The sequence below is a fragment of the Delphinapterus leucas genome, chromosome 4, assembly GCF_059928025.1.
Source record: "Delphinapterus leucas isolate spDelLeu-1000000601 "Yukka" chromosome 4, BTC_Dleu_Yukka2, whole genome shotgun sequence".
Lineage (NCBI taxonomy): Eukaryota > Metazoa > Chordata > Mammalia > Artiodactyla > Monodontidae > Delphinapterus > Delphinapterus leucas.
The window spans coordinates 8,680,507-8,699,789 of NC_143132.1; the positions used below are offsets into that span (position 1 = coordinate 8,680,507).

Genomic DNA, 19,283 nt, shown 5'->3' on the forward strand with positions numbered 1-19,283 from the left:
GTGGGGCTGGGTGCAAAGTGATTTAACACATAATAGCCACGTTGGGTGGAGAGGAACATATGGTCCCAGGTAGACTTAGGTCCTGTTGCTTCTACTGGTCTTAACTGCGACTGAACTTAACGTTCTGGAGTTTTAAAGGCGCTAAATATTCACAATCATTTACAACAGGCTACGTAGGAAGACAAGGAGAAAATGGGAGATAGCCCCTGTCTCAAATGGCAGAAGCAGCAGGATGACCTAAATGTCTGTGGCCCCAAAGAGTATAAATTTGTATTCTTGGTCCGGGATGTGCATCCCCTTTCCATCCTGTTCAAGGTGGGGGGCATCGCCCGCCCGCCCTCTGCCCACTCACCCCCCTCACCCGGGGCCGTCCGATCCCATCCTCAGCCTCGGGGCACACCCGGCCCTCAGTGCTGATACAGGAATCCTTCAGCCCTTCCCAGACAACCAGATTGTTCAGTAAAACAAAACAGGAGACAAATGAACAGTTCCAGAAAGACAGAGGGAGAGAGATATGGTGCTTCTGGGAGCGATCTGATGAGGGCCGGGGAAGGAGAGAGCAAGGAGAGAAACAAATGCGTCTGACTTACGTGAGGACATAATTGACACTCACGATGCAGTGGGGCCGGGACGAGCGGCTGTTGTGCACGACGGTGGCGCAGCTCTGCACCCACACCCAGCCGCCAAGCTTGGACAGCAGCCGGTAGTACTTGGTGGTGACCTGGCCCTTCACCAGCACTGCAAGCACAAGGTGACATGAGTCCTGGGGAACGATTAGGCGGCCCTTCACCCGCCTTGGAGGAGGCTGCCCCCGCGGCTGACCTCCAGCCCAGGTTCTGGACCTTTCTGGGGTCAAGGACACCTTTGAGAACTTGACTAAGGGAGTGGGATTTCTCCACAGGAAGGTGCTCACACGCACGTGCACACACGCAAGATTTTTGCCTACAATTTCGCGGGGTCCATGGAGCAACTTCTCCCCTCCCCTGTGAAGAACTCGAATTTAATTGTCACTGCTTTCACTGGGAGAAGCAATTAGTCCCCAGACAACACTGGCACCTGGCAGAGTGATAATATTGGTTTTGTTTTTTAGTTTCCAAAATGCCATAATTACGTTATAATCCCCCAAACTCATAATAGGTAGAAGGAAGGGTGTGTGTGTGTGTGATGTAGTTATTTAAACCCAATAGTAAGTTAAGTGCATTCAACGGAGTGTCACATTGTTGCTGATTTTTGCCGTTCCCCAGAACATGTGTGTACTCACAGTGAAACTGTTTGTTACTCTATTGCCATTTATACTTCTTCCCATTAACCCTAGTTTTCCCTGGGCCCACGAATTTCCTATGATGCTCACGTAGGAGAGACCTCTACATGGCTATGTAATTTCTGAAAGCTGGGCCTGCAGGCCCATCTTCTATGCAGGGCTACAAACTCTGGACCTCTGGGCAGCCCACTTGCAAAGCCTCCAGGGGCACCTAAACTGCACTGATTCCCCTCAGGGCCTTCGGGAGAGCAGGGGGCGTGCTGTGGGGAGGAAGGTGAATTGGTGAGGTCCTTCTGGATCCACAGCTCATACCCATTGACACACCAATTTCATATCTAGGAGTTACTCCTATGCGAATTATGAGTAATGCAAAGAAAGACTCAAGGGCAAAGAGATTCCTTGAAGTCCTGCTTATAATTCAGGAGAAAAGGAAGGGGAGACTTACCTGTCTAATAATAGGGAAGAGGGTATATAAGTGATGGGGTACCAAGCAGTCACTAACATGATGATTGATAAGAATTTGTAATATGACGGGGAATACATATGACACAACGTTAAATGAAGGAAAGACAAGACTCAACTGCATAACGTATAATCCTAATTATGAAAAAGTGTGCGCGTGCACACACACACACACACACACACACACATATACGCGCCCAACTAACTATGTGATCTTGGACAAGTTACTAACTCCCTGTGCCTCGGTTTCCCCGACTATAACAGGAAGATAATCACAGTCCCTACACCATCGGTTGCTGTGAGGGTTAGAGCGTTCGTGTGAAGATTTAGAACGGTGGCAGACTTGCGCGAAGGACTCGACATACTAGCTGTCGTTTATCAGACTGATGAAATTACAGGTAGTTTTCATTTTCTTTTCTTGATTTTCTGAATTTCCAACAAGGAGGGGGTATTCGTTTTATAATCAGAATGAAATTTTAGTTAATTTTCACATGGGTAAGCAGTCTGTCTGGGAGTGGGAAGTGGAAATACAACGTCTATGAGGCCCCACACCCCCTAGGGACGAAGCCAGGGTCAAACGTGTAACCACCGTCCAGCCCAGACGCCGAGGCCGGGCTCTGGAACAGCGCAGGACCAGATCTTTTCTTCCCAGGCTTACCATCGGCACGTCCCTGGACTCAGCTGGCAGAAGTAAGACCATGCTGAAGAGCGCAGCCCATGCTGGTAGGAGAGAGCCTCTACAGCGCCTCTTTTCCTTGTGAGGATTGCTTTTTTAACAACGAAATACAAGGTTCCTATTTGCAGCTCATTTTCGCATACACTGCCTCATTTACCCCCCTACACGCACCCGTGGCAGGTGGGCATCACCAGGAAAACGGAGCTCGAGGACATGGCTGGGGCCCAAGCCACGTCCGCTGACTCCCATTTCTCAGGGGCCATTGTGTGAGGAGGGGGCAGCGGCCTCTCGAAGTTTCTGTGTAGCTACTTACGGGGGTGGGTGTGGGCCAATGTTTAGGGGAGACCCAGTTAACCAATTTGCTTATGGCCCCCAAAGAGAGGCAACATGATCAAACTGAGGTCCCATCTGTGGATTTCCCGAGATGTCATTCTTTCTTCAACAGAAACACCTGTTAATCTCTTTGGCTTTGATCTCAAGGATCTCTATTCCTTGCAGTGTTCGTAAGGCCCCTGGGACTATGACATTATACTTTTCCTTTTTCTTATACTTCCCCTTATCTCTTACAATATTCCTGAAATCTCTCCATAATCGTCTTAAGCTGACTGCCATGACTACTGGAATATTTTTATCCCAAATATTTTATATCAGGATTCGAATGGCAGGATTTGCAGAGATTTTATTAGCGCTGACCCTCCCTGAGTCTTCTACGATGAAGCTTTAGATACAGAGACCAAACAAACATAGATGTAGTTTTTTGTTTGTTTGCTTGTTTGTTTTGCGGTACGCGGGCCTCTCCCTGTTGTGGCCTCTCCCATTGCGGAGCACAGGCTCCGGACGCGCAGGCCCAGCGGCCATGGCTCACGGGCCCAGCCGCTCCGCGGCATGTGGGATCTTCCCGGACCGGGGCACGAACCCGTGTCCCCCGCATCGGCAGGCGGACTCTCAACCACTGCGCCACCAGGGAAGCCCGATGTAGTTTTTTTTTAATTTTTTGGTTTTTTTTTTTTTTGCTTCTCTGTGACCCATGGCAATAATCAGCATATCAGTCCAAGGTGAAATCCTAGACACTTAGTCACAACATTCTTCGGTTTGCTCTAGCTCCTCATCCCATCTGTTGAATGTAATAATCTGTCTGAAGGATCCCAGGCCAGAGTGCTAAGAAGCAAGGCCCTGCTTGCGGTAGTTAGTGGTGCATGGGGGCAGGGAGGAGATGTTCCCTAAGCTGTCAGCTCCTGCAGGCAGAGGCCCTGCCCTTGCACCTTCCTCTGGGATGCAGCATCTCTGACATCCAGGGGATCCACGCCCAGATGAGAGCCAGTGGTCACAGTTTTCCGAGGCCACTCTGGAATGGAACGTCTACTTCCACAAATACACTATCCAGAAAAATAGATGGCTTTCCTGGTTCTTCCAGAATTCCTCCTGGTTCCAGAATCTTTCCTGGAGGCATAGCCACGTCAACGAGCTGGCCTCTGGAAGGAAAGGAAACTTTGGCCTCAAGCATAATATCCATTTCTGTTTTGAATTTTAAGAGCTGAAAAGGACACCAAAAATGCCTGTCGTGGGTTGAATAGTGTCCCCCCAAAAGACATGTTCTAGATTCTAACCCCTAGAACATGCAAATGTGACCATATTTGGGAAAACGGTCTTTGTAGATGTAATTAAGGATCTCAAGGTGCTATCATTATAATAACAAGTGTCCCTATAAGAGACAGAAAAGGAAAAGACACAGACACACAGAGGGAGATGGAGGCAGAGACCGGGGTTTGTGGCCACAAGCCAAGGACCACTGGCAGTCACCAGAAGCTGGAGGAATCAGGAAGGCTCGTCTCCCAGAAGCTCCATAGGAAGCATGACCCTGCTGACACGTTGACCTCCAGGACTGTGAGCCAGTACACTGCTGCTGTTTCACGCCACTCAGCTTGTGGTATTTGGTTACGGCCGCCACAGGAAACTAACCACCCCTGTGGGGAAGATGTAAGTGCAATCCCCGTGCTCTTCCTGGCTCTCGTCTCTGCCAGCAGAGCCTCAGGGAGAGCACAGTCAGCGAGACTGGAGACAAGCCACGTGGTCCTTTGGGGAGTGGGTCTCGGTGTCCTTGACCCCCCCATGCCCCTGCTCTACACCTGGGGCTGGAGGGAGTTTGGTCACTGAGACCTGGAAAGCCCGGGGGGTGGGGAAGAACTTCCAGGGGGCTGCACTGTGCAACATCTGCAAAGTGACACTGACCACAGAAGATGGGCTCAGCCAGACCCATCAAGCCACACCTATAAATGTCCAAACTGCTCCCAGGGAGCAGGACAGCGTGTAGATCGCACTGTGCTTTCTAGTATCGATTATTTCCCGTTTCATTGCTCATGGCTCCCCCCTTAATGCACAGGCTCCCTGCAACTTCGTCAGGAAGACAAAGCTGCTTCTACCTCCAGACTCTTTCAGAGGGGAGCATCTAGAAAGGATCTGCATATGAATTAAACTCCATCATCCATTTCCAGTCCAGAGGCAAGAGAGGCCAGTGGCGGAAGCCAGCCTTCCTGTGAATGTCAATCAAAACTCCTCACGGTAGATTGGAAACTTCTTTCAACTGTATTTTCTATTTGAAGACCTTTGTCCCTGTTCCACAGTTGTGCTACAGAGTGGTTGCAAGCTGACACCCCATGGACTGCATGTGTCCACAGATGTGCTTTGCTGGTGGCATGGTGTTGCTGTTACCCAGAATGCCTTTGGCTGGGTCATGTGTTCTCCAGTTAGGCACAAGCTCCACCACTCCATATTGCCCCATCTGCACCCACTCATACATTCATGTTACATGTCCGGCCCCATAAACATTTGAGTTTGTGGCCCCTGTACGTCATTTAAAGTGCGTTTTCCACGGGTCTACACCAGCCGTCCTATAATTTTGTTATAACAGTTATTGCTTGAAATATGTGGACCACATATTCAGGCTCCAAAGCCTTTCTGTGACATTGAAATGTTTTCATAGCTGGACACAGCCTGTGTTCTCTTTGGCATTTGGGCTTGGCCCACTCTGGACAGGGTCCTACCTGGAGAACTAGGTGAAATTCATAACTACTTCGGATGAACAGCCGTGCAGACATCATGGTTCTTCTAAAACACTGTTGTCCACAAGAATCCTGCCTGGTGTCCCTGACACACATCTTCAAGTTTACAGATATTGATCCCCTCCCCGGCCTGTGCACCAGGCTGCCCCCTGCCCACCCCGAGGACCTGCAGGTCAAGCCCCCCATATACAAAAGTCTCCCAAATGCTTTGCAAAGGGAGCAGGGAGACAGGGAGGCAGGCCCCAGCTGGGAGGACCTTCCCAAGGCCACGGGACAGGGCTGCTAGGGCCTCCCCTCAGCCACCAGGAGGCAGTGAGCCGGGAACGAGCTGGGAGGGTCCAAGACATCCCCTAGAGGATCCCCTAGAGGATCTCCTTACAGAAGGTTCTGGGGAAAGCCCTGGCACAGACTCACTTGGAGAGCTCAGCTGGGAATGCCCAGGACCTCACTGACCAGAGGCTGAGGTGCCGGGGCCATCCCAGCCCCCATCTAGCTGCCCTGGAAGCCTGTGCTCCCCCAGACCACAAGGGCCAGCCCCACTCCTGTTCACGAGGCTGACTTTCTGGAAGGCGCTGATTCCCTGTCTTGCGGGGCTGAGCTTTCTTCGGACCTCGTGGACGCCTGCTGCCGGTTAAGATAACGTTTTGAAGAATGTGTGGAAACCATATGGCTGACCACGGTCCTGCAGAACCACCACTTGTTACGTCCAATGAGGCCTCTAGCAGAGCCCTTCGCCTGGCTCCTGGGTTTCGGACACCGGTGTGGAGAAAGCGTGGCCCGGGCAAACCGCACAGTGAGCTTCCTTGGGTCCTGGGTGTCGGCAACTGTTCGTTTTCTTCCTGAGCCGAGTTACCTGATCAATTGCCAAGACAGTCGGTCTGTACGTTTCACAGGACCAGGAGGCTCCCTGGGGGCCTTGGAGGCCTGAGGGGCCCAGCGGGTGGGTCACCGTGGCCGCCTTCGGCTGTGGTACATGGAGGGGAAGCAGTCAAAGCCGCGTGGGTGCCCAGGCCCCGGGGGCAGCCCCCAGGCCAGCTCCGGCTGTGGTCGGATTGAAGGACTCGAGGTCCAGTCGCCAGGGGCCACTGCGGGGGCCCGAGGGGAGCCTGCAGGGCGGGAGGCTCGGCCGGGCCCCTGAGCCACCAGAGCAGCCAGCAACAGGACCGAAAAGTCACCTTGTGAAGGGACGCGTCCCACCTTCTCGGTCCCCTCACCTGCCCTCCCCAAGCCGGGATGTCCAGCTAAGCTGTGGGGATGGGACCGTGCCCACCACTCAGGCGAGGCTGAATTACGTCCTCTTCTCAAATTCACATGTTCACATCCCAACCCCAGGACCTCAGGACACGGCTGCGTCTGGAGACGGGGCCTTCAAAGAGGTCATCAGGTGAAATGAAGCCACGTGGGTGGGCCCTGACCCAGTATGACTGTGTCCTTAGAAGAAGAGGAGAATGCGACCCAGACACACACGGAAGGGAGAGCACGTGAGGACACAGGCCGGGCGTCTACACAGCAAGGAGAGCAAAGAAACCAGCCCTGCCGACTTCTTGACCTTAAGCCCGGTCTGTAGCGTTTCGTTCTGCAGCCTGCGCTGACTGGCAGACCGCACAGCACGTGGGCAGCACGAGGGAAAGCGCTGTCCGGAAGCAAGAGGCCGGCCCCGCCTGGGCACCGAGCCGGGGGTGGAAACAGAACCGGACAGAGTGCGGGGCTCGCCTCAGCCCTCACGGGGCGGGAGCTTCAGTGTGGACGACGCTCCGGCCACCCAGCAGGGGCCCTGCACAGTGGGAGCAACAGGCCCCCAGAGAGGGCACAGCCATGCGCGCAAGGACAGGCGAGGGGCAGCCTGTGGAGGGACGGTGCCTCACGGAGCCAGGGAGGGGACGAAGCTGAGGACACGCAGTGAAGAGGTGGACCTTCACTCGGGACTGGCCGCCTCACACCCCTCCCCCCACCACAGATGCCCCAGAAACTTCCAGAGGCCCCACCTCCAGCCCAGGCTCCCCCCACCTGGCCTCAGGCCCCCCAGCCTGGCCTCAGGCCCCCCTCCCCGCTGAGGCCCCATCTCCACCCTGAGGCCCCATCTCCATCCTGAGTCCCCATTTCCACCCTGAGGCCCCACCTCTACCCTGAGGCCCCATCTCCACCCTGAGGCCCCACCTCCACCCTGAGTCCCCATCTCCACCCTGAGGCCCCACATCCACCCTGAGGCCCCGCTTCCCCCCGAGGCTGTTCTTTGGCTGAGCCCCTGGCAGATAAGGGGTACAACACCCCAAGAGCAGCCTCAGCCAATGCCTGGAGTGTATAAATACCCCCACTCCCTCTCTCCTCAGTGCCACAGCTGAGGCGGGTGTCCTGCCTGGCCTCCTAGGGTCCCCGGGGGATTGAGGGCCGGTGGCCTGTGGCAGCAGCCGCCAGACACGCCCCTTCGATGGCTCCCTCCCTTCTGCACCTCACTTCCCATTCGCTGCCCCTGCTTCAGCCACTGTCCAAATAAACTACTGCCCTTGAACCTCAGACTCAGCTCCTGTGTTTTAAGGAAATTAAACAGGTGCCAAGCAGCCCTGGGCGGGGGGAGGCAGGAACGGGAAGCCCGGGAAGGAGAGTGAAGCCACAGGGACCACCGGACAGAGAGATTTCAAAATCTCCCGAACAGCACGCCCTGAAGACCCGCCTCCAAACACCCACCCTGGTTGCAGACTGTCTTCCCTTTCCTCGTCCAGCTCTGGAGGGGAAGTAACGTTCTGGGAAGCGTGTCGGCTGCCCTGAGGGACGTCTGGAGACGGTTCCAAGGCTGGAGCCGAGGCTGAGCTCCGGGAGACCCACTCCCACCCGACGCGTGGGTAGAGGCCTCGGCTGTTTCCGGCTGTCACTCGGCTTTCGTTGACATGGGGGGGGCAGGGAAGCTGGTGGAGGGGAGACGGGTGGAATCCGAGGCCACAGCCGCCGTCCCCTGGCCTCGCCGCCCTGTGCTCTGCACCTGCTGCCCCCGCGGTGGTTTCTCGGCCACAGTGAAGGTCAGAGTCACGGCACAGTAGCAATCATTGCCAAGACTGCTATTTTCTGTTTTCTCTGATTCACCAATTCTAGCTCATCTGGCAAAGCCGTGCTCCCTCTGGTGTGTAAACCCTCCGCCTTTTCTGCGTGTCCCTTGGAAGCCCGTGTGCGCCTTCCCTCTCAGGGACCTTGCAATAATCGCAAAGTCTGGAAATCCCCGATTCCAAATGAAGTGAGGCGAATTCATCACGTGAATCACAGGAGACCTCTCGAATAAACCCCCCCGGCAGGTTTAGGAAGTCAGATGAGCTCAGGAAGACGGGGGCCCCCGGTGGACAAGTTGAAGACCCATCGTGTGGTCAGGACCACTGAAGGCCTGAGCACCCAATGGCCTGTCCCACCCACAGACAGGCCTCTCCACCTCCCAGCCTCACCTGGCCCACCTGGCCCAGCTCCCCTCTGGTTCCTATGCGAAAAGCATCTGGTCCATGTCAGGGACACGGCAGCCTCCCACCGGCCACCACCATGGGCTTCATTACATTTCCAAAACACAAGTTCAATTTGTTCCCCCTGAAAAACCCTGTGCTCCTCTGTTAGCCATGCAATGCAAGAGATGAAAAGTGGTATTTGAAACAAAGACTAGTTCCGTGAGCTTCCTTTCTCTGCGCTTACAGGCTACTTTCCCACAGTGCAGCCCTGCTTTGAAAAATAACTCTCCCTTCGTGTAATTCAAGGGTTTGCATTCAACTCCTGTGCTGGAGAGAGAGGCTCACCGTGCTCCTGCTTCAGGGGACGGGGCTGGGACCCCCAGGGCTGGGGCTTTTCCTCGGACACCCTGACAGTGGCAGGGAGGTGTGGAGCTGTGAAGCCTCCCATTTGCTCCCCTGCCCACGCCCCCCCCCCCACTGCCTGTCCTTCCCTCTAGACTGTTCCGTGGTGCACAGCCTCCAGGAGGTGCCTCTTCCACCCACCTTACTCCAGAGCACACGTTCCCAGCGGCTCCCCTCTACCGCCCGCCCTGCCTTTCAGGTCTCCCGAAGACCTAATTCTGTAATTGACACTTCCTACCCCGTTTACACAAGGAAGATTTCTAGCTCCCGTATCAGCGACCTGACCTACGGAGCCCTTCTAAACACTAGGCAGCTGCTTCCTACCAAACTGGGCTTCGAGAAGGTCAGGGACGTTTACATGAGATCATGATTTGGCCATTTTTTTAAAAAAAGACATAAAAAGCTGCTCACAACTCCACGTATTTCCATGCACAGGGGCTTTTCCATGCTGTTGTGAATTACAAGGAGCAGAAAAAAGCTGATGGCGTCTGCCCAGCCAACCTCCTGGTTGTCACAGGTTTCTGCCCTTAGTGACTCGCGAGGAGAGCGATACCCTAGTAACTGCCGGGCTAACTGAGTCCCAGTTGTCACCAAACGGCCAGGCAGATGGCGTGGCCGAGGATCGAGCAGCCCTGGGACCCGTCGCCCAGCTGCAACCAACACCAGCATCTTGTCCTCTGATGCCTCTTAGTCAACACACAGCAAGAAGGAGGACGTGCCACCCGGGCCACATTGCAGAAGATCTGGCTCCCCCAGCCCCCTGTACCCCGTTAACAAGCACCCCTGGACCGGCCATTAGCATGGTGGGGCTGGACGGCGGGAAGATGAGGTATTCTACTGCATCCCAGTTATTTGCTGCCTCGATTTGGTTCTACAAGAAAAGTGTTACTTCTTTCACCATTTCAGTGACGAGCACCTCCACCCTCCCATCCAGATGTTCCCCAAACTTCCTCTGTTGACAAATGGAATACTGTTGGTTTTCTCTTTCTACGTGGACTTCTCCCATCCTAGAAACCTGTGGTCTCCCTGAGCTTCCCAACCGATGACGGACAGCGGTTGGAGGCCGAATTCACTGGATTCAGCTCCCAGCTATGTCGCCTCCTTGCTGTGTGACCATAGGCAAGTGGCTTAACCTCTCTGAACCTCGGCATCCTCAACAGCAAAGGGAGGATCGTGAACATGAGAACCTCCCTCACTTGGTTGGTAATGGATTTAATCACTTAAACAAACAAGTGCCGGACGTTAGTAAGGGCCCTGTAAGTATCAGTTCTTCTACTGCTGTTGTCGTTATCCACAACTGCTATCCAGACGTCATAGAGAAATTTAGGTTCCAAATCCATAATCTATTGAATAGAATCCAGCAACTTCCACATCATCCCACACCTGCCAGGGTTTCACTGGATAGTTGAGAAGTGGCAATGAGTGCCTGTGCTGAAAGCAAGGGCTACCTGGAGACAGGCTTGATGTTTAAGATTCGTGGGTACACGATGGGTAGTTATTGCATCAAACAAGGGACGCTGCCCCCACTCTGTCCTCGGTGCTCCCTCCCAGGCTGCCAGGGCTCCTGGCCAGGGTGAGCACAGTACTCACAGAGGTGGTGCGCATATCGCAGGTGGAAGACGTCGCAGCCGTGCACGTGATGGTACAGGGTCTTCTCGATCAGGTCCTGTGGCTCGTACCCAGTCAGCTCGGTCACCCTGGGGGAGGGCAGTGGCTCCGTGAATTACAATGCCCTGCAGATTGCATTTCATTTAAACTAACATTGGTTTTTCCAACTAATCAAGTGCTAAAAGGCTTGGGGGGTGGGTGGAGAGAGTGTTGATTTTGGAAACTGAGAATGATCTTTTTTTTACAAGAAAGTCTATGAGCTCCAGCCCAGTGCACGACACAGCACTCGTCATGAGCAGGAATGTCCTTCTGAAGCCACTGGCTGGAAGGTTTGGGATGGCTCAAAACGGTCAATACCTTTTCAAGGTGAAGCCTATCAGAAGATGCTTAAGAGTGGACTTGATACTGATACTGGGAGGAGCTACCAAGGTGAGACAGAGCCCACTCGCTGGGGGTTTTTTGGGGCAAAGTCCGGTGTGAAAGTTTTAAAAATTATTCTGGTAAAATATGCATGACATAAAATTTACCATTTTAACCATTTTAAAGTGTAAAATTCACTTGTATGACCATCACCACTTCCATTTCCAGAACATTTTCATCACCCCGAACAGAAACTCTGCACCCATTAAACAATAACCCCCCCCACTTCCCCCTCCCCAAGTCCCTGGCAACCTACCTCTTCTACATTCTATCTCTAGTAATTTGTGTCCTCTAGATATTTCCTCTGAGTGGAGGGATGCAATATTTGACCTTTTGTGCCTGGCGTCTTTCCCTTAACATGTTCTCAAGGTTCATCCATGTTGTAGCATCTACCAGAATGTCGTTCCTTTTTTATGGCTGCATAATATCCTGTTTTATGTAGATGCCGCATTTTTTTTCATCCTTTCACCTGATGATGAAAACTTGGGTTGGTTCCACATCCTGCCTGTTGTGTGTGCGAACCTGTAACCCTCCATTCCACACTGGACACTGTTACCTGGCACAGTTGGTCTCAGGACGATGCTCTGATGATTGGGTGATTCCTGCAGATGCGATTTAGGGAGTAACTGGAGACATTTAAGACTCCTATCGGTGGAGGACTGTTTTCCCCCAGAAAATAGTATAATGATACCCCAAACTCTTGTGACTGAAGGTAAGGCTTATTGAGCTCGCTGTGGGAATGGAAGCATTCTCCCTGTGCTTATTCACCATTGCCCAGTTTTTATTCTTATCAAGCCCCAGGTGTATTCATTTCCCACTTCAGTTCTTTGAAGAAGAGTGGCTCTCAGCATCCAAGACGGCATCATCGCTAGCATCTGGATCACTCCACCCTTAGGTGAAAATTGCATGTGGCCGTGGTATCGATTCCCAGGCCATGGATAACGGTGCTGGGAGCCACGCCCTCAGAGGAGGTGGCCCTAACATCTTGGTGACAGATATTCAAGAACAGATGAAAGTGGAGACAAGAGGGGATTCCAAAGGAGGTGAGGCCATGGTGAGAAGTCAGTGGGGACTGAGGGTGACAGGGCCTAGGGGCCCTGCTGGCCCAGATCTGAAATGTTAGCTGTAAATTAAAGGGGGAAACTTGACCTCACTTTCATTCCCTAACCCGCTACCCTTTCTGTGGAGCTCTGCACAGGCTTTGGGTCGTAAATCTCCGTGAGCCTCATATTTCCACGGAATCACTCACTATTTGGTGTACACATTTCCATGGTGTTCCTCCAGGGCAGGAAGGAGCTGGGGCTGGAGGTGGGTAGAAAGGGAATTTGCACAGGCCAGAGCCTCTCAGGGCTCGGGGGACCTGTCCAAGGGCCACCTAGAACTTCAGGCCCCACTGGAGTCTAACTCCGTGTGGCAGGAAAATTGAGACGTCTGGCTTCCCCCCAAAAGAAAACCAGGCATCTCTACGGTGTGGGGATGAAAGAGGCTTCCCAGACCCTTTGGACGTAAAGTTTCAGAACAACGGCCCCGAATGTGTAAATGAATCAGAAACACATGTATTAAGTTTCTCATCAAAGTACACACTGGCTTTAAAAATTAAAGGAGAAGGGAAGGGTTTGGCAGGCTGCCCTCTTGTTTTTTTCCAACCCTCTAGTGTCTGAAGACCTGTCAGAGGGATTTGCCAAACCCCAAACATCGCCGGGTTCACCCATCCTTAGCAAAAGCACCAGCTACAGTTTCAAAGTGAAATACCACAAAACCCCCATGAACCAGATTTCAGGTTACGCCGAGTTCAGTTTTGTCTGGGATTATGCTGGCGGGGGGGCACCAGCTGGGCCCTCCTGCCAGGACTCCCACCCTGGCCCCTGTGACTTTGGGGCTGCTGGGCTTCAGGCCAACCCCTTGCCGTGGCTTCTGGGGTTTGGATGTGGGAGTTGACATCACCCTGCCAGGCCTTTCTACTGACCCTCTGGCACTGGGCCAGTTCTGTCCCCCAGCCCAGTGGCCTTTCAAAGACCATCGAGCTGCAACCGACTGCAGACCAGAGTGTGAAGAATTCTTCAGGGCCTCCTAGACGACGGGGGTTCAGAAAAGACCTCAAGGCTTTGCTAAAAGCTTCCTGGTACTTAGTAGGAAGAACTTCACGGGCTTCTGTAGAGACAGGAAGTCCTCCTCGAGATGGCCACCTTGCTTTACTACTCACCTCGGGGGTATGGCCCTTACACCCAGAAGCAGAGGCTCCCTTCAGGAGCAAGCTGGCCTCTGAGCTAAACTCACATAACCTCCTCCGTAAAGCTCCCTGATTTGCCCCTCACGTTTCAAAGCTGAGTGGATTAAACAACTCGAGAAGACCTGAAATCTCTCCTCTGGGGAGATGCCCCTCTTTCCTCTTCTAGAGGATTCACCAAGCCTCAGAGGCTTTTCCCAGGATGGTCAAAGAAAAACTGGGAGATAAAACAAGGGAGAAACCCGTCGTATCCTCCCAAATTTCTAAAATAATGAACATGGACAGTCAGATTTTCTTGCAGTCCACTTTTTTTTTTTTTTTTTTTTGCGGTACGCGGGCCTCTCACTGTTGTGGCCTCTCCCGTTGCGGAGCACAGGCTCCGGACGCACAGGCTCAGCGGCCATGGCTCACGGGCAGCCACTCCGCCACATGTCGGATCTTCCCAGACCGGGGCACGAACCCGTGTTCCCTGCATCGGCAGGCGGACTCTCAACCACTGCGCCACCAGGGAAGAAGCCCCTGCAGTCCACTTTTCGAAGTGGCTCCTAAGTCTGGAGAGAGCTTCTCTGTCCCTGCGTGCTGCAAGGCCTACCCCACGCCCGGCTCTGGAGCAGCTCCCAGCCTCCCAGCTCCTCCCTGCAGGTGCCTCTGTCTTTACTGCAAGAAAACAGCCCTTGCCAGCGTCTGGCCCTCCCAAGAGGTGCTGGCATCTTTCCCCCAAGGGGTTATATTTCCTCTTTGCTTGGAGTTTCTGGGAGCATGATGATGACCCCGTAAGGCCAACCCTTGTCATTTCTCTACCTCTGAATGGTTCTGAGATGCATTCACGATGAGCTAGACTAGTGTCTTCACCTCTTATCCGTAACCAGGTAAGTTTATTTTTATTCCATAAATGGGTAAGAGGATCAATTTTACATCATGTATATTTTACCACAATTTTTAAAAAGTGAAAAAAAATCAATACATCCTAGCTTCAGGACATACAGGAAAATGTGTGTGTGTGTGTGTGTGTGTGTGTAAAACTTTTCTCCCAGAAAGCTCAGCTACACACACCAAAAGTCAGGAGTTGGGTCTCTGAACACTCATTTCCGTCTGTACAGTTGAGGAATCTTGAAGGCCAAGAGGCACAACGACTCACCTTCCAGGTATATTAGGCTTTTCACCTTTACAAATGCTTCCCATCTACTATGTAGCTTCATCTTTCCTAACATCCTTGTGAGTAGCCAAATGGGCAAAGGAAATGGAAGCCCAGGGAGGCCCCGCAGGCCTGCAGCCTGCCTCAGGGGACACACAGACGCCTCCCCAGGCCCAGTGAAACAACAGGTCAGTGCCTCTGCCTCATCCACCCTCCCTCCTCTCTCTGAGAGGAGATTCTCAAATTGCTGGGCCTCGCCAAGTGGGAGACAGTTCTGGGGACGCTGCAGCCTCGCCCTCCCCGTCAGCCGGAGGTGCCCTCCCAGCCCAGCTGCCGACAGGCACCTGTGGGTCCAGCCTTCACCCCAGAGAAGGCCCCCTCTCTGCTCGCTGCCTCAGCCCTGCAGGGACCGCAGAGCTCGGCTTCCCGCCAGCTGGAGCTGGAAGCCCTCGCAGTAACACACACCGCTCAGAGTGGAGACTTTCTGTTTGTTTTAAAGTCCTACCAACTTGACGGAGACACAAGGCAGAATCCTGACCTCATGGGTCTTCAAAAGGCTAACTTTTGCCCACAACATATATTTCCAGTTCAAACTCCAGTGAGACGATGAAAATATAAACAAATAAAACAAGTACCTATAAGCTGGAGAGGCCAGCCACTCCTGGACGATTAAGGTCGATACTAATTCTTTCACTAAATCTCTTTCTAATTCATATTCTTAGTATAGCTTATTGCTTGCTACATGTCGGTTTAATAGTGTAGCTTTCAGGGGCCAGTTTCCACCATCAGAATCTTCCGGAACTCCGCAGCAGCAGGTGCCAAGCTCACCTGGAATCCAGGAATATCAGCTTCAGGTCGAGGCTGGCCCTGAACATGAACATGTTGCTGTGCAGCTTGATCTCAGTGATGGCGCTGGGCGGCAGTGACTGGCCCACGGCCACCAGCCCCACGATCTGGTAGCATGAGTCGTACAGGGACATGTCCAGCATATACTGCCTGATCTTCAGGTAGCCGCTGCAGTGTATGACCTGGGAAAGCACAGGCAGGGTCAGCTGGCGGTGCCCCAGAGGTCAGGCTGGTACCCACCGCTCCTGGCTCTGGGCCTGCTTCTCTTCTGGAACAGGTTGGAATATTCCCCCAGCCCAGCCTCTACTGAGCCGTGCAGCGAACATGCTGACAGACATCTGATTCACTGCTCGGAAGAAATGAACTATGCTTCTTTCTTAGGAAACAATATCGTCATAAAATATAAGAGTTATCTTATGCAATTGACTATGCCCAATAACTCCACAAGTGAAGACTCTCTACTATATAATGGATTTATGCATAATTAACTCATGGCCATTGCAATTAGATGGCACAACAATGGCATTTTGGGGAGCTGAGCATTTGTTCCATAATGTTCACTTCAGTAACTATAAAGCTCATCTCCCAATGAGATTGAATTTCGCAATTGCTAACTTGACATTTAAATAGTTTGACAAGCTGTATCACTCCAGTAAATGAAGAGTTCTTTCAGTACAATCAAAAAAGTCCTCATTTTTTTTTTTCCAGCTGTGAGGCATGCGGGATCTTAGTTCCCCGACCAGGGATCGAACCCGTGCCCCCTGCAGTGGAAGTGTGGAGTCCTAACCACTGGACTGCCAGGGAATTCCCTTAAAAAAAAGTCCTCATTTTGAACGTCTGCTTATTTTATTTTATTTACTTTATTTATAATTCAAGATTTTATCCACTTGTAATAAACAAAAATCCAGCGTGGCTATATAGAAACACTTCTAATTGTTATAGCCAAGAACCATATAGGAGAAAATGTATAGTGTTCCAAATATCAAACGGAAACATTTGTACAGCCCTAAGCTTCAATATTGAAGCATTTACACCAGTTACAGTCAGTAAAATTTTTTTTTTTTTTTTTTTTGCGGTACGCGGGCCTCTCACTGTTGTGGCCTCTCCCGTTGCGGAGCACAGGCTCCGGACGCGCAGGCTCAGCGGCCATGGCTCGTGGGCCCAGCCGCTCTGCGGCATGTGGGATCTTCCCGGACCGGGGCACGAACCTGTGTCCCCTGCATAGGCAGGCGGACTCCCAACCACTGCGCCACCAGGGAAGCCCAGTAAAATCTTTGAAAGGATCACGATCATCATAACAGCAGTGATGAACAGCTAACATCTTAAATCCTCTTTTCAAAAACTTTCCTCAGGATTCCTGAATACACTCACAGTCTTTAGGGCTGGAACAAATCTTAGGATCTTTGGAGTCTATTCTCCCATTTTACTGATGAGGAAACTGAGGACAAGGTAGGTGATGGGTTTTACTTAAGATCAGACAGTTGGATGGTTAGTAAGTGTCAGAAACATCTCAGGACCCAAGTATCCAGAAGAGTATCTACAGGGTGCAGGGTGGTGCTGGAGGCTTCCACCTCTGAGGTTTAGGGTCTGGGACAGCAAATAAGAAAAGTATCTCCCAATCTATGAAACAGAGTGAGGTAATGGTCAAAGGGAAGAGCTGGCATTGAGGCTCAAAGGAGCAGGGCTGAGGAGAGGCTGAGGGAAGGCGGACCCTGGGATGGGTAGGAGGGGGGAGGGGCATTCCAGAAAGACAGGACAAAGAGCAAAGGCACAGGACCCTCCCCTCTCTCTTCACCCCACCCCTCCCTCCTTTTATACAAATTCTCCCGCAAAAAGGCTCCCGTCCGCCTCTAGCCCCAGAGTGGTGGGCTGATGACCCTCTCTCCTCTGAGGCAGGAGGAAGTCGAGGCGCGGCTGCTCCAGCGGTCCTGCCCTGCGTGCAGTGTAGAACCTGAAGGTGCCAAGGTCAAATTCTACCCTTAGCCCCATTGATTCCTGGCCTCAGACAATGAAATCCAGCCTGCCTGGAATATCCCTGTAAGATTCCAGCTCTCACACTTGCCATGAGTAGCGTCCCTAGAAAGTTCTACATTAGGCAGCGGTGCCTTCCTGTCTGCAGACGTTCCTGAACGTGAAGCAAAGCACAAACCACAGCGAAGACCCACCGACCCACCACTGCCCCCTTCCCGCCCGCAAGCCCTTGGCTCCCGGTACCTTGTATCCGCTGCAGGTCAGGCCGGCGTTTCTTTTCGCCAAGACACACTTCATTCGAAGAAAGAACGACCTCTCGATCTCATACTCTGAAAGCAGGCGTGAGGTTAGATTGGCAAACTGTCCCACGATGCTTCCCCTGACTTTATCCCAACACTCCCAATAAACCCTCTGGACCAGATCACGCAGCCAGAGGCCTTGGCCCAGTCCACCCAGAACCCCACCCGGAGAGGCGGTGGCCAGGACCCAGCGCAGCTTCCACGTGCTCCAGAAAGGGGGAGCCCGAAATATGGCTACAGCAAGACCTTGCTAAACGCCAACCTGGGGCCAAGGTGAGGATCCATGCGCAGCAACCCAGCCCTGCTCAACCTGCCGTTGTCCCCTGATGGTGGCCACAGAGAGGCCTGGTGCCAGGAACATCGCCTTGGCCAGCCCTGGGCGGGTGCCGAGCCTGCCAGGAAGCCCAGAAATATCTGATGTCCCCCCTCTGACTGACTGAGTCAGAAGTGCAGGCCTTTCCCTGGCAGAGGGAGCCAGCCCCAGGGCCCCTCGTGCCAGTGCGCCCACTGCCATGGGCACCGAGACTTCCCTGCATCATGGGATGCGGCAAAGGACCCAGCAGACCCACTGGGCCAGATCAAAGCTTTCACCCTCAGTTACAGCCCTGGATGGATGCCCACCCCCCTGCCCCTTTCTCTGGCCCAAAGCATTTCCTTCATTCCCATCGCAGGCCTCACACACGAATCTCCGACCTCACTACTGCAAATGCAAACGTCCCCCAAGGAAACACCCTCTGCTTTAGTGAGCAGACACCAGCTCTCTGGGCACGGATGGCAGACTGTCCTCGCCCCAGGGTGAGAGCGAGGTCATTCCACTCTAAATAAACAGCTCTTTGGTGGTGGTTAATAAATTAATTTTTAAAGAAAGGTTACCACTAGGAATGGAAGCAAGGCCTTCCACCCCTCCCTGAGGGCACTGCCCAGTGGAGATAAGGGCATCACCTCAGAGGCCCCCCTCCCCTAGTTGGAGGGGCTGCCATATTTACCCACAATTTCTCTGCACAGCTGGGGTCTGGAGGCAGAAGGCTTCCCTCTAACATGGTGGCCTGTCTACCCCATTTCCAGAAGAGCACGCTCAGGTGTAAAAACCATCACCCAGTAATTAACTATCCAGTTCTGGGGAGGGCCCACTTCTCACACAATTACCATAAAACAAGGAGGCCAGCTCAGACACAGAAAACCAACTCTGCAGGTGAGGTGAAAACCAGGTGCTGTGAACCTCAGAGCCTGAACACTCGGTTGGCTGTGGAAATGAGTCAGTGGGAGACCCCACGTCTCCCAGACCTTCTCCTCCTGTACTGTTGGCCCACCTTAGACGTGGACCCCGCAGGAAACTGGACGGGTTTCCGGATACTCCCATTTGCTGTCATTTTCTAAATACTTTTTAAAAGGCTAAGACATGGAAGGGTGAAATGAAACCGGAGCTACTGGCAGAAAGCCCATTCCCGTGCAATTAACACACTGTAACTCTTTAAAACAATAACAACACATTCAA

At 52.8% G+C, this 19,283-nt stretch overlaps 1 protein-coding gene across 1 annotated transcript in view; it reads right to left on the reverse strand.

Moving 5' to 3' along the window:
* SIM2 (SIM bHLH transcription factor 2) overlaps window positions 1–19,283 on the reverse strand; it is a 50,396-nt gene that overhangs the window by 8,398 nt on the left and 22,715 nt on the right. The window contains exons 6-9 of the mRNA XM_022552922.3: window positions 17,733–17,818; window positions 15,501–15,700; window positions 10,873–10,979; window positions 591–738 (exon numbers count right to left, since the gene is read on the reverse strand). Coding sequence (XP_022408630.2) covers window positions 591–738; window positions 10,873–10,979; window positions 15,501–15,700; window positions 17,733–17,818 — 541 coding nt within the window. The remainder of the gene's footprint in view (window positions 1–590; window positions 739–10,872; window positions 10,980–15,500; window positions 15,701–17,732; window positions 17,819–19,283) is intronic.